The following is a 14,831-nucleotide window of genomic DNA, read 5'->3' on the forward strand; positions in this document are numbered from 1 at the left end:
AAAATGTAGGCATAAACTATATAATGTATGAAGCCTGAAGTCGAAATATCAGAGAAACATTTTTTACAAAAGGTACAAATATAACACAATTGCGCTTTTATTCAAAAATATAACTGCAGAAACAAAAAGCCGCCTTAACATGCAACATCGACAGCTGATTATTGTAACTGCCTCCGTGGTGCAATCGAATCCGTTCCCGCCTGGGAATCAAAAGGTCGCAAGGTCGATCCTGCATCACTCCGTTTTGAGAAGTAAAATTATATTTGTCTTACTATTTTAGAATAAAAGCATACATTTGATTTCGGTCTGTAACAGCCGGTGCAATTTATGATCCTTGTAAAGGTTAGCTTTTTTTTTTTTTATTCACTTTTCATTCTCTCAGTCGCGTTCAGAATCAATCCATACAACCCCATCTGACACAGCTGTTTTCACATAAAGATGTGCTATAGCTCTGCAGTGTACCACGATGCACACTAAAGCTCCCCAAGGTTGCTGACACACAAACGCTGGCGAAGCTGCCTTCTTCGTATCTCACCGTCACTTGATTTTCTTTTTATTCAGTTTTATTGAGTGTTCCTGCCAGTCCCCCGCATGTTGCTGTATGCTGTTTCTTTTGTACTCCAGGACATGCAGAGGAAAGAATGAACGAACGAGACTTCCGCCTGCTAAATAGTTACACGACCCAACAGCGGTCGGCGTCCAAATTTTTAGAGGGACAAGTGGCTTTCAGCCACGTGAGATTGAGCATTAACAGGTCTGTGATGCACTTGTATGTCCGGTACTGCACACGCGCTACACTGAGTGGATCAACGTGTGTCTACCCGGCGTCGGTAAGCCGTTGAACCCCATTCGTGATGGAGACCGTGGCTTCCAATTGTTCCCCACGAACAAGAAATTCCCAGTACGTGCGGGTCATACGCTCGCACTGATTACGTCCTTGCCCTTTGTAAAGCCCCCCATGGTTGGGTGGCTTGGTGGATTATATATAAAAAAAAAAGCAGCCGGAACCGCAAAGAACAATGAAAAATCAACATGGAAACCGACTGAGGCGGTGTTTGGAAAATTAACAGTCAACGTGACTCACAGGTGCGTGTGGACTGTACACAGACGAAAGCGACTCAGGTAGGGAGTTGGGGGCGGGGAGTGCTTACTGAACGAGCGCCGTTCAACCCCGTCCTTCGCTTTGGAAGGAGAAAGCGCGACGGCGCTCCTCCGGTTTTCAGTCACGGACAATTGTATGTTGGTTCGTAGCGTGCATTGTTGCAATGTTACTTTTCTTGGTGGTTTATTAAATTACGGCTTTCTCAAATGTTTGTTTTTTCCTCTGTGCTTAAAAATCATTTAAAAAGCAGCCTGATTATGCTACGCTGCGGGTTGGCTAGTAATAGATGTTAAGCCATCTGTAAGCTTAGAATTCTGATTCTTCAAAACTGTTAAACATTGAAATATTTTTGTAGTATATGTTTAATTAATCTGTCCATCCAGGGTTGTGCCAGCCCCAGCAAGAATACAGCACAAGGCAAGAACGATCCTTGAACGGGTGCCAGCTGCTTGCTAGCACTGCGACACCGTGTCCTCACATGTTTAATTAGATTATTTAAATGACATTAACATTTTACCTGTATAATGTAATAAACATGTTTTGCTGCATTTCATCTTAAAAATTATATTGTCATCATATGTAAATACCTGATTTATAAAGTGGCTCAGGTTGTGCAATATTATAACTGTATTGGAAGTTTACAGTGAGGTAATTGTACTTATAAGTACAAACAGTTCTACAAGGAGCACTTGATGGACTGATTGATTGTGTTTGTAGTTCTTGGGGTGAAACTCTGAACCACAAGGTCCATATATGAAAGGCTCTGAAACGTTTGTCGTACGGTTTGGGCTTATCAAAGCACACACACCTATATATTCATTTAGCAGTCTGTTGCACCCAGCGTTGCATCCTCACCCTGTTTTTTTATATACTTCTCCATTGCTTTACCAATTCCCCTAAAACATGTGTTTAGCCAAAATAGGACACTGTTAGACCCTACAGTAAGTCCTTCAATAAACCTTTGTGGCCTTGCCCAACTAGGATTCATCATTATTTCCCTGTTAGCCAAAGTAAAACTCTGACAGAACCCCTGAAAACACCCTCAAAGAAATCTCTCGGACTTACCCAAATAAAAACCCTGAATACTTATAGTTAACCCAAGTGGACCCCAGTCTTATTCATTTGTATATCACAAAATAAACCCATTTAAACATATGTGTTAGCCTAAATGGCACCATGGTAGAACCTACCAGAAAGTCCCTATTGGGACTTTTTGTTAGCCCAAGTAAGTCCCTTATCTAAACCCTTGACAATGCCCACAAGGAACCCTCATGGGGCAGCCCAAGTAAAGCCCCTGAATACTCATAGTTAGCACATGTGGACACCATTTTCATTCATTTGTATATCCCAACATAAGCCTAGTTGTGCTTGCCCAATTCAACCCAGTTATACTTATGGGTCATCCAAATTGGCACCGTGGTGGGACCTACAATACAGCCCACAAAGAACCCTCTTGGGCTTGCCCATTTAGAAAAAATCCGGGCTTCTGGTTAGCCCAAGTGAGCCCCTATCTGGACTCTTGAAAATGCCGAAAAAAAACCTTTATGGGGAAGCCCAAATAAAGCCTGTGAATTTTCATAATTAGCTCAAGATGAACCCAGTCATGACCCTTGAATATTGCCCATTTAGTACCCATGCCCACTTAGATTCCAGCAAACCCAGATATTTCCCATTTTGGACCCATGTTGGCTGGGTTATTACTGCATAGAGAGGGAAGGTACAGTCAAAAAACTTAATTCAAAATAGGTGTACTCAAGCACAGTAGATAGGAGCTGCGACATGGCCAAACATCCCGCTTTAGCTCCCATCTTCAGATTAGAAGAACACCAGCAGTTTGGATGTACTGCTGTGGCAGATGCAGTCTGGAGAAGAGAGATCAGGGGAGTGTGAGGAAAAGCTGTTGAAAATTTGCCCTACCAAAGTTTAACGTGACAGTTTTGGTCTTTGCATTTGCACTCTTCTAAAACACTGATAATATAATACAATTATGGTCGCTTGACTCAAGTGGTCAATTACCGCTGCACCCTCAAATCTATCCTGTTTATTACGTAATACTAAATCTAGACAGATTTTCCCCCTGCATTTGTATTTTAACATATTGTGTTAAGAAACATTCACTGATTACATCTGAAAAGTCCTGCTCTTTTACTGCACTATTTGCAAAGTTAGTCCAGTTTATATTTGGAAAAATAAAGTCCCCCGTGACTGTAATATCTCCCTGCAAATTTGCCTGTTTAATATTATTAAAAGTAGCATAATGAAATTACTGGCTGCATTGAGAGTAACACTCTTAAAATGAGGTGTCTATCATTAATAGATTTACAGACACTTGTTGGCATCCTGACTAAGAGGTGACTCATCATCCAAATACAGACAGGCATTTAAATTCTGGTTTACATTGATATCACCCAGTTCTTTTTCTGTTCTGTCTAACCTATCTTTGCTAAAATTGTGTACTCCTGTGTGTTATACCCACAAAAGATTTTGTTGTTGCCCTTATAATTATACTTAGCTACATACATTTCCAACAGACTTGTTTTATTTTTGATACTTCTAGCCTTAAGGCAATCTGTTTTTAATGTGCTACTTATTTTATTTTTACACTTTGATTAGAAATTACCTTAATATTCATGTTTATTTTTATTTTTTTATTTTTTTATTTTTTTTTTTATTTTATTAATTTTATTACAATCAATACATAGCAATCACAGTTTTACAAAAAAAAAAAAGAATTATGCTAAGAACAGATCGATCCCCACCCTTGAGAGAGAGAGCAAGCCAAACGGTGTAAAATTTAAGGCTTTTAAAAATACCTAAATCAACAAATTCTCTGTGCTTTATAAACATTTCAAAATATTACTGATTAGATCCTGCCATGTTTTGAAAAAGTCTGCACAGATCCTCTAACTGAGTATTTGATTTTTCCAATTTTAAATAATATAACACATCAGTTTCCCACTGACTTAAAGAGGAGAGTTTGGGTTCTTCCAGTTTATCAGAATAAGTCTGCGTGCCAACAGTGTAGTGAATGCAATCACAATTTGTTTGTCTTTCTCCACTTTAAGACCCTCTGGAAGAACCCCAAACACAGCTGTTAATGGGTTAGGAGGGATTGTGAGTCCAAGACTGTCTGAGAGGTAATTAAAAATTTTTGTCCAGAATAATGTTAATTTGGAGCAGGCCCAGAACATGTGACCTAGTGAGGCTGGGGCTTTTGCAGCGTTCACAGGTTGGATCATGCCCTGGAAACATTTTGAGAGTTTTAGTCGAGACAGATGTGCTCGATATATAATTTTGAGTTGTATAATTGTATGCTTTGCATATGGAGCTTGAGTGAATTCTCTGCATTGCTACTTTCCACTCCTTTTCTGATATATTAATTGAGAGGTCATTTTCCCAGTGTCCTCTTGGATCTTTGAAAGGAAGGGATTGTAAAAGGATTTTATATATTGTAGAGATGGAGTCTAACTCCTTGAAATTGAGCAATAATTTTTCCAGCGTGGATGAGGGTGCAAGATGAGGAAAATCTGGAAGGTTCTGTTTAACAAAGTTCCTGATTTGAAGATAGTGAAAGAAATTTGTAGCTGGAATGTTAAATTTGGAATGTAATTGTTCATAGGATGCAAAGACGTTGTCTATATAAAGATCTCTAAGCAAGTTAATTCCAAATTTTTCCAGATATTAAAACTGCATATGTTTGTGAGGGTTGAAAGAGGTGGTTCTTTTGCAGGGTGCCACAGAAAGAAGCTTCTCCGTCTTAAAATGCTTTCTACATTGGTTCCAGATTCTAAGTGAGTGGAGCACAATTGGGTTATTAGTGTATTGCCGATAACGTGTGTTTATTGGAGCACAAAGCAAGGAATACAAAGAAGTACTGCAGGATTTTACTTCTATTGCGGTCCATGCCTGTGTATGTTCTTCTATTTGTGTCCAGGTTCTTATCGACTGTATATTTGCCCCAGTAATAAAACTGGAAGTTAGGTAGAGCCATGCCGCCTTCTGCCTTTTGTCTTTGTAGGTCGCTCTTTTGATGCGTGGATGTTTAGAATTCCAAATAAATGAGGTTATTGTTGAATCTAATTGCTTAAAAACGATTTATTAATGTATATTGGTATGTTTTGAAATAAAAAGGAGCTTAGGAAGAATATTCATCTTAACAGTGTTAATTCTTCCAGCTAGTGTGAGATGAAGGGTTGACCATCTATGCAAGTCTTGTTTAATTTTTTCCATACAGACACGAAATTTTGTTGATAAAGAGCTTTATGTTTACTTGTGATGTTTACCCGAGGTATTTAAACTGTTCTGCAATGATAAAAGGAAGGGTGTCTAATCTAATATTATATGCTTGCGAATTCACGGAAAGAGTACACTTTTATTCAGATTAATTCTGAGACCAGAGAGCTTTTGAAATTCTGTGAGTGCTGCTAAGACTGCAGGCACAGAATTTTCTGGGTCCGATATATACAGTACCATGTCATCTGCATATAATGAGATTTTCTGTTCCAGTCCTTCTCTGCTAATCCCCTTTATCTGATCAGTATTTCGACAATGTATTGCCAGTGGTTCAATGGCAATTGCAAACAGCAGTGGTGACAAAGGGCATCCTTGTCTTGTGCCACGCTTCTAGTTTAAAGTAGTCTGAGCAAATGTTATTGATGCAAACTGAAGCTTCTGGGTTAGTATACATTAATTTAATCCATGCACAAATGTTCGGGCCAAACCCAAACTTCTCCAAAATAGTAAAAGGTATTTCCATTCAATCATGTCGAATGCTTTTTCTGCATCCAATGATAATAATATTTCTGGGGTGTTTGATTTAGTTGGTGAGTATATTACATTAAACAGGCGTCGAAGATTTGAAGATAAGTGTCGGCCCCTAATAAATCCAGTTTGGTCTTGTGATATTACTGAGGGAGCACTTTCTCCATCCTTCTAGCTATGATTTTAGAGAGTATTTTAACGTCGTTATTCAAGTGAAATTGGTCTGTATGATGCACATTGTAATAAGTCCTTATTTTGTTTTGGAAGACAGTGATTAGTGCTTGGCGAAAGGTTTGTGGAAGAGATTGGTTATCTCTGGCTTCTGTAAATGTTGCTAATAGGAGGGAGCTAGCTGAGCGGAGAATTTCTTGTAAAACTCTGCAGGGTAGCCATCAGGGCCTGCTGCTTTTCCACCTTGGAGTGACTTTATAGCATCCAGTAATTCTGATAATGACAGAGGTTTATCGAGCTCCTCCACACTAATAGCGTCAATTTGTGGTATCTGTAATTTATCCAGAAATGCATTAGATTGTATATTGTCTTCTTTAAACTCAGTAGTATATAGGGATTTATAGTAGTCTCTAAAAGTGTACATTATATTTTTGTGTTCGATGATTTTATCTCCATTCGTGTTAGTAATTACGAGATTGCGTTGCACATCTTGCTTGTGAATTTGTTGCGCTAAAAGCTTATTAGCTTTCTCTCCATGTTCATAATAATGATGTCTGGATTTGTAAATTAGTTGTTCGGTTTCTTTAGTTGTCAAGAGGTTTAATTCTGAATGTAGAGCCTGCCTCCTCTTATGTAGAGTCTCGCTTGGTAGTCTGGCATGTTCTTCATCTATTTTAGTAATTTCGCTTTTATCTCTGCTACTTTCTTCGCGGATTTATTTCTGTGGGAAAGATATGAGATAATCTGTCCTCTTAAGAAGGCCTTAAGAGTTTCCCAGAGTATTCCTGCAGAGATCTCAGGGGATGTATTTGTCTCTAGAAAGAATTCAATTTGTTTGGATATAAATTCAGTACAATTCTCGTCAGCTAATAGAAGCGGATTGAGACGCCATCTGGGGTGAGTGTATGGGGCTTAGTAATTTCAGCTCCAAGATCATCGAGCATGGTCTGAAATAACAATAGCATCGTATTTACAAGATTTAATCTTAGGCAAGAAGTTATTATCTATAAAGAAGTAATCAATCCTTGAGTAGCAATGATGTACTGGTGAGTAGAAAGAATATGTTCTTGAATTTGGGTTTAAAACCTCCAGGGATCTGATAAGTTGTGATCAGTTATAAACTTTGTAATTATCTTTGCGGTGTTAGTTGCGTTCCCCTGTGGAGGAAGTCTTATCTAAAAGTGGATTTAGAACACAATTAAAGTCCCCAGCCATTATAAGTTTATGAGTGTTCAGATTGGGAATGGATGCAAATAAATTTTGTATAAATTCCTTATCATCAACATTAGGTGCATAAACATTTATCAAAATCATTTTACAGTTAGATAAGTCTCCCATGACCATCACATATCTCCCTTCAGGATCCAATACTACATCTGATGCTACAAATGGTACTGTTCTATGTATGAGAATTCCCACCCCTCTAGTTTTCTTTGTAAAACTAGAATGGAACATTTGGCCAGTCCAGTCTTTTGCAGCGGAACTGATCCTTACTTAGTAAGTGGGTTTCCTGTAAAAATACTATTTTAGCATTTAGACCTGTTAGGTGAGAAAGTACTTTCTTTCTCTTTAATTCGTGATTCAGGCCTTTAACATTCCAGCTTACGAAGTTAACTGTCCCATCATGGAGACACTGATTCTGAGTTTTTGGTGTCATATTATAGTCTTAACTGGAAGTGAAATAGTTTAGGTCTTAATTTCCTATTCCCCCAAGAGTTGTTGCCATGCAGCTTATTATTACGTTGATAGTTATAATTATAAAGATTGAGATGATAGATTAGATATAGATCAAGCCTGCTCTCTTTCTCTTCCCCTTAACCCCCACCCTCCCTTTTTGCCTCCCCAGGTGAGGCTAAAACCCACTTCATGCAGTCCCAGTCCTCTGACATACCCAGAGACAGAGCACGTCCAAAGCACATCAAGCCCCCATGCAGTGGCGCTTTAAGGTTAAAAGATAGAGATATCTGTTACCAATATAGTCTTTAAAAGAGGAAAAAGAAAAAAAAAAAAAAAAAGAATTTTGCACTTAATATATATACATATATATATATACACACATATACATACATATATATATATACATACACATATACATATAATCTTCATCAATTTTAGTGCATTAAGATGATATCCCCAGATAATAAACCCAGGTGATGGTGTTAAAGATGTGTCCAAAACAAGCATAACAAGTCTTAATGCAGTAATAGCAATAACAGCAAACCAAGGGTATGATATTGAACAGTCTCATTTAGGGTACACATGAAATAATTAGAAAAGAAAAAAAAAAGAGGAGGAAAACGTAATTAAGCACAATAAAACATAAACATTTAGCCCTAGTAATACTAAGTAATGATAAGTAATAAGTAAGTAATAATAATATAAGAATATGAGAATATATGCTGATAAAAACCCGTATTTTAAAACAAATAGATCAGACAGTAGATTATTAATCCTAGCTTTATCATTTACCGCCATGACTCACAATTATGTATCAGAATAGTCCGGGATCAGCTTTCTTAACTCATTTTCTGCCTCCTCCTTGCTAGCGAAAACATAGAAATGACCCTGCCATTCCACTTTCAGTTTTGCGGATACGGAGGCCGTATTTGACATTGGCTTGCCGTAGCAGCTGTTTAATATTATAGAAGGCGGGCGTTTATAGCTGTTGCTGGAGAGAAGTCAGGGAAGACGCGAATGTGGCAATCTTCATATATAATATCTTCCTTTTTTTTCCTGAGGAGTTCCATCACCTCTAACTTAAATGATAATCGTTCAAAACGGACTATAAAAGATCTTGGTCGGGTCTGACGGTGTTTGATCAGCGTGACGCGTAAGCGCTGCTATCTCAGATTCTGCTTTAAAGTCGCCCCGATTATTTTAGAAAAAGTTCAGTTGCGAATTTCACGGGTTTAAACTTTCTCGATTCTCCGGCAGGCCTTCAATTCTGACATTATACCTTCTATTCCCATCTTCTAAAGCAGCCAGTCTGTCTCCAAGTTTTTCTCCGAGTTTTTACATTCCGAACTGACATTTACTGCTCTTTCCTCGGCACTGGCAGCTAGATGTTCGGCTATTTCGATCCGATTCGTGAATGTCTCACTAAGATGCTCCAATCGATCAGCAAGCGTGCTCAGTTTAACTGAGTTTTTCTCAATGCGCTCTTCAATTTTACCCAGCACCTGTCGAAGTTCAAGTTGTACCTCTTGGCGCAGCCTTTCATTTGCCTGTTGGATTTCCTGTTTTAATTCCTGTTTCAGTCTCTCATGTGCCTTTGCCGTTGCTTTCTCATTAGCCTTCTCGCTTTTCTTTATATCTTGCCTGAGCTCAGCGAGCAACACTTTCAGTTCAGATAGCTGAAATGTGCCTTCTTGTGCCGTAGATGAAGCAGCAGACTCTGCTGAAGCCGGTGTCCCCGCTGCTCCAGTCCCGCGTAATTGCGTAACTGAAGCCGCGGACCTCCCGGCCTTTTCCAGTTTCAGGTAATCCTCTCCAATCGGCGAGCTATCCACATCTGCACTCACGATCGCACCTTCGCTCCCCTTTTCGCTCTCAGCCGGCGACGATGTAGCGGACCGTGGTCCCGAGGAGTCTGTACTTTCGCCCATCTGATCCAGGTCTGTCTCTGAGAGGCCGTATCTCGAACTAGGGCTTGCTGATCGCAGCTTGGATGTAGCTTTCGTCTTCGATTCTTTCGGACCCCCCTTCTTGTTGGCTATGTTTATATGTGTTTACATATACTGTAGCGGTCCCTCTCGGGTTGAATAAATACAGGATATCTCTGAATAATAAGCAAATAATATGAAAAATAGCACCACTGCTAGCGGAGCTCCACTTCAGACGTCCATCTCTCGCATCGGACGAGACCAACTTATTTTTAAACATGAAAATAACCTAAACTCCCTGATCACCACCTATTCCTTAGTTTAACCCTTTGAATCCTGCCCTCCTCAGCATTTTGGCTTTATAACCCTAGCCTCCCAAGCAATTTTCAACAATTTTAAAATCCAAAAATTTGAGTTGTAAGAGTAAAGTTTTAATGTATGATGATAAGCTCCAATGCTGTAACATCAAATTGATACTATAGAATTAGCTGTCACTTCTAGTCTCACAGTTTTCATCACTTTCTACTGTCCATTATAAGGACTGAATGCCAAAACTGTACCTTTGAATAGTATATATCAAAGCAGTTTTTAGTGTCAAAAGGAAAAAAACAGGAACACTTCTCATGATTTTCACCATTTTCTGATCAATCACCCCGCGTCAGCCTGTCCCTGCTGTGCTCTCGCTTCTTGTGTTAAGCATCAATCTCCCTTGGGTATGGCGTGACATGCTCTGGAAATGGTTATAGATGGGGAATTTAAGTGGGGCAATACACCTGTCTCGCACAGTAACGCTGATGTCCTAAGGTGAGCTTATGAAGGAAAGAAACCTCCCTTAGAGGAAAAGTGCAAATAATGCCAGAAGGTTTGCTGTGTCTCCCTGCACAGTCTCAAGGGCATGGAGGAGATTCTAGGAGACAAGCAGTTACTCTAGGAGAGCTGGAGAGGGCCATAGAAGGTCCATAACCCATCAGCAGGACCAGTATATGCTCCTTTGGGCAAGGAGGAACAGGATGAGCACTGCCAGAGCCCTACAAAATGACCTCCAGTAGGCCACTGGTGTGAATGTCTCTGACCAAACAATCAGAAACAGACTTCATGAGGGTTGCCTGAGGGCCCAAATGTCTACTGCGCCCTGTGCTCACTGCACAGCACCGGGGAGCTCAATTGGCATTTGCCATAGAATACCAGAATTGGCAGGTCCACCACTGGCGTCCTGTGCTTTTCACAGATGAGAGCAGGTTCACCCTGAGTATATGTGAAAGACGTGAAAGGGTCAGGAGAAGCCGTGGAGAATATTATACTGCCTGTAACATTGTTTAGCATGACTGGTTTGGTGGTGGGTCAGTGATGATCTTGGAGGCATATCCATGGAGCGACTCACAGACCTCTACAGGCTAGACAACGGCATCTTGACTGCCATTAGGTATCAGGATGAAATCCTTGGACCCATTGTCAGACCCTACGCTGGTGCAGTAGGTCCTGGTTTCCTCCTAATGCACGACAATGCCCTGCCTCATGTGGCAAGAGTATGCAGGCAGTACCAGGAGGATGAAGGAATTGAAACAATTGAATGGCCTTCACGATCCCCTGACTTAAACCCAATAGAACATCTGTGGGACATTATGTTTCGGTCCATTAGGCGCCGCCAGGTTGCTCCTCAGAGTGTACAACAGCTCAGGGATGCCCTCATACAGATCTGGGAGGAAATGCCACAAGACACCATCCGTCGTCTCATTAGGAGCATGCCCCGATGTTGTCAAGCATGCATAGAAGCTCGTGGGGGCCACACAAGATACTGAAAAGCATTTTGAGTAGCAGAAATTAAGGTTTTGAAAAAATGGACTAGCCTGCCACATCTTCATTTCACTCTGATTTTAGGTTGTCTACACAATTGAGCCCTCTGTAGGCAGAAAACTTTTATTTCCATTAAAAGACTTGGCATCCCTTTGTTCCTAAGACATTGCCCTGTCGTTATTTGTATAGATATCCAACTTCATATTGAGATCTGATGTATCTAATGTGTTTCTTTAAAGTGTTCCTTTAATTTTTGTGAGCAGTGTAGATAGACAGATAGACCGACAGATACTGTCTGTTATATTTGTAGTCTGAGATGTACACAATGAAGAGAAAAGGAGACAGAACTTTTCATTGTGTTGCTCACATCTGTATGAAATACTGGTCTCTCAAAATGTCATCTGCCCGACAGTTCATTATCCAGGATGCTATTGACTCATCCTCCTACTTATCTCTTAGTTTACCCCATAACAGAAATGGCTGAAAGGTATTAAAGGCAATGGAGAAATAAATAAACATAATCCTCACAGTGCTGCCAGGTTTTTCAGGTGAGAATAAGTCTTGTGGAGTAGATAGATAATTGTATCCTCCATTCCAATCTTTGTCTGAAAGGCATACTGCAGTGGGTGCAGATGGTTTACCACTGGAAGACTTGCATAGTCCATGACCAGTCTCTCGAAAGTCTTCATGAAGTGAAACGTAAGTGCCACTGGTTTGTAGTCATTAGGTGAAGAGGCATCTGCCTTCTCTGGAACAGGAATAATGCAGGATGTTTTCCACAGTAGCAGCACTTTCTGAAGTCTTAGGGATAAGCTGAACAGGTGATAAGTGACACCAAAAAATTAGTCAGCACAGGCTTAATGAATTTGAGGACTGACTCCATCTGGTAAGCCAGTTTTTCCTGTATGTAGCTCCACAGTTGTCTCCTTACTTGGACTTCAGTTATTTGCAGCTTCCATTGATGGTCATAGGTGAGAAACTGAGCTCGAACCCACAACCTTTTACTTGTGAGGCAACAGTTCTTATCTGTGCACCAGCTAAGCAGACAAGTTAGCTTTCTGTTGATTGATATTTGGGCTTGGGTTTTTATTCATTGACAGCAATATGTAAATTGAATGATTTACTTTTCTTTGGTTATTTTCTTGAATAAAAGCGCTCTTGTTTCTTTTTACCTTTTTTGGAAGTCTCTATTTAATATTTGGACTTCAGTCTTCTTATTTTGTATTTCCATGCACTGTGACAAGGTACGAAAATACCTTGTTTAATATAGAAAAACATAGATATGCAAATCATTGGCTGAGATGAAATTAGCCATGCTTATTTGGCAATATTTTTGTTGAAACCGTATCTCTCAAAATTTTAGAAGCAGTCAGCATAAAACATGAAGTGAGACTAACTACATAATTTGCAAAAACTGAAAATTAAACCTGTAGATTTTGAAATGTAGTGATTATTATACAGATTTCAGTATAAATGTTTACAGGTTTCTGATTCTGAATCACTATCAAATTTCTGTGATTCTAACATCCCTACTATTAATCAATTATGAATAATATTCCACTTCTATTTCCATTTCTACACTATTGTGATACAGTAAAATTAAACAAAACTCTGTATGGTTTAAAAAAAAAAAACGTCCTTTGGTTTTCCAAAGTGTTCCAGTTATTTTGTAGCATATAATGAATTTTTACATTAATGCAGTGTAGGTAATTTAATGATAGAAGACTTTTCTTCTCGAATCTTTTGTTGGTATAAATGATAGTACTGCTGATACTTACTTGCTGCCAGCACATTTTTTGGCTGTTCTAGAAATGTTTAAAGAAATTTAAATTATTTTTAATGTTCTCTTTTTTTAGTGGCCTTCCTGATTGTATATCACAACCTGCATTTACCCAGCATCCTGGCCACGTACCTAATATGGAGCATTTTCAGCAGCATATGGTAGGACTGCAACAGGATCTATCTCTTCAGGTACTCACAGCACGAATGTGTGTTATTTTTATTTAATGCAGCAAACCATTTTTTAGCTTTTAGGTAATTTTTATTTAGCAAATAATGATGTAACAATTGAAATAAATTGTCATAAAAGTTAATTGTGAAAAAAATGGATTGCTAATACAAAACAATCAGCATCTTTATAAGACAGTCCGTATAGAATGGGGAAGTGAGATAACATTTCACTAATAGCTTGGTGTACAGTACTGTTAGGAAATGATTCTCTCAGCCTTTTGTGAAAGCTGGTAAGGTGGTGCTTCATCAGAGGTTGGGCACTTTTGGTGGCAAAAAATACAATGTTTACATAGTACAGGTAGTCCCCAGGTTATGGACATCCGACCTACAACTTATGAACAGGGCAGCAGCTGCAACGCATGCGCTTCAGTAACTGCCGGTCTGTCATCTTCGGCCTGGGGACGCTGCAAGTGGTGGCTTGACGGAGGCTGGAGCGGGGTGATTTTGCTGCTCGCGCAGTGTAGTGTACCTCGGGCGGCTCCCAGCGGCATGTGGTGACCAATGGTCCATAGTCACCGGGGCTACAGCTATTGCTCGTGTGCAGGACGGGGGCTTGATGGGGCGGTTCACTGCCCGCCCACTATGCCGCCGCAGCTACTGCTCCTGACTGGACACAGGCTGGATGGAGCGGACGGGGGCGTTTCAGTGCCTGCCCACCACACACTGCTGCCCCGTTCTCGGTGAGCAGCTGGTAATGCTGCAAGTAGTGACTTAGTTGTGGCTGAACGGAGGCCATTGAGGATGCATGGGGCAGCGGGAGGTAGCATTGTAGTGTGCCTTCGTTGGCTGCCTGTTGAATGGGGGCTGTGGTGGGTGATTCACTACCCGCCTTTGGCTGCACCGTGTTCGTTCTTGGTGGGCGGATGCTGCAGGCAGCATACTGTAGTGGAGGTTACTGTCTGGTGGGCGAGTGGTGAATCGCCCCTCACTGCCCCAATTCATTCTTGATAGATAGAGACTTTATTAACCCTAAGGGGAAATTCACATACTCCACCAGCAGCATTCAGATAAAGAACAATATTAAATTAAAAAGTGATAACAATGAAGGTATAACAGACAGACAATAACTTTGTACAATGTTAACGTTTACCCCGGTGGAATTGAAGAGTTGCATAGTGTGGGGGAGGAACGATCTCCTCATTCTGTCAGTGGAGAAGGACAGTGACAGCAGTTCTGGAGATGATACTGTTCAGTGGATGCAGTGGATTCTGCATTATTGACAGAAGCCCGCTCAGCACCCGTCGCTCTGCCACAGATGTCAAACTGTCCAGCTCCATGCCTGCATTAGAGACTGCCTTCCTCACCAGTTTGTCCAGGCATGAGGCATCCCTCTTTTTTATGCTGCCTCCCCAGCACACCACCGCGTAGAAGAGGGCGCAGCCACAACCGTT

At 40.3% G+C, this 14,831-nt stretch overlaps 1 protein-coding gene across 2 annotated transcripts in view; it reads left to right on the forward strand.

Moving 5' to 3' along the window:
• Nucleotides 1-14,831, forward strand: part of LOC120523539 (SR-related and CTD-associated factor 4-like) — a 440,470-nt gene that overhangs the window by 136,511 nt on the left and 289,128 nt on the right. For both annotated transcript variants that reach the window (XM_039744940.1, XM_039744941.1), the window contains exon 9: nt 13,287-13,401. In XM_039744940.1, coding sequence (XP_039600874.1) covers nt 13,287-13,401 — 115 coding nt within the window. The remainder of the gene's footprint in view (nt 1-13,286; nt 13,402-14,831) is intronic.

The sequence above is a fragment of the Polypterus senegalus genome, chromosome 2 (assembly GCF_016835505.1).
Source record: "Polypterus senegalus isolate Bchr_013 chromosome 2, ASM1683550v1, whole genome shotgun sequence".
In the NCBI taxonomy this organism is placed as follows: domain Eukaryota; kingdom Metazoa; phylum Chordata; class Cladistia; order Polypteriformes; family Polypteridae; genus Polypterus; species Polypterus senegalus.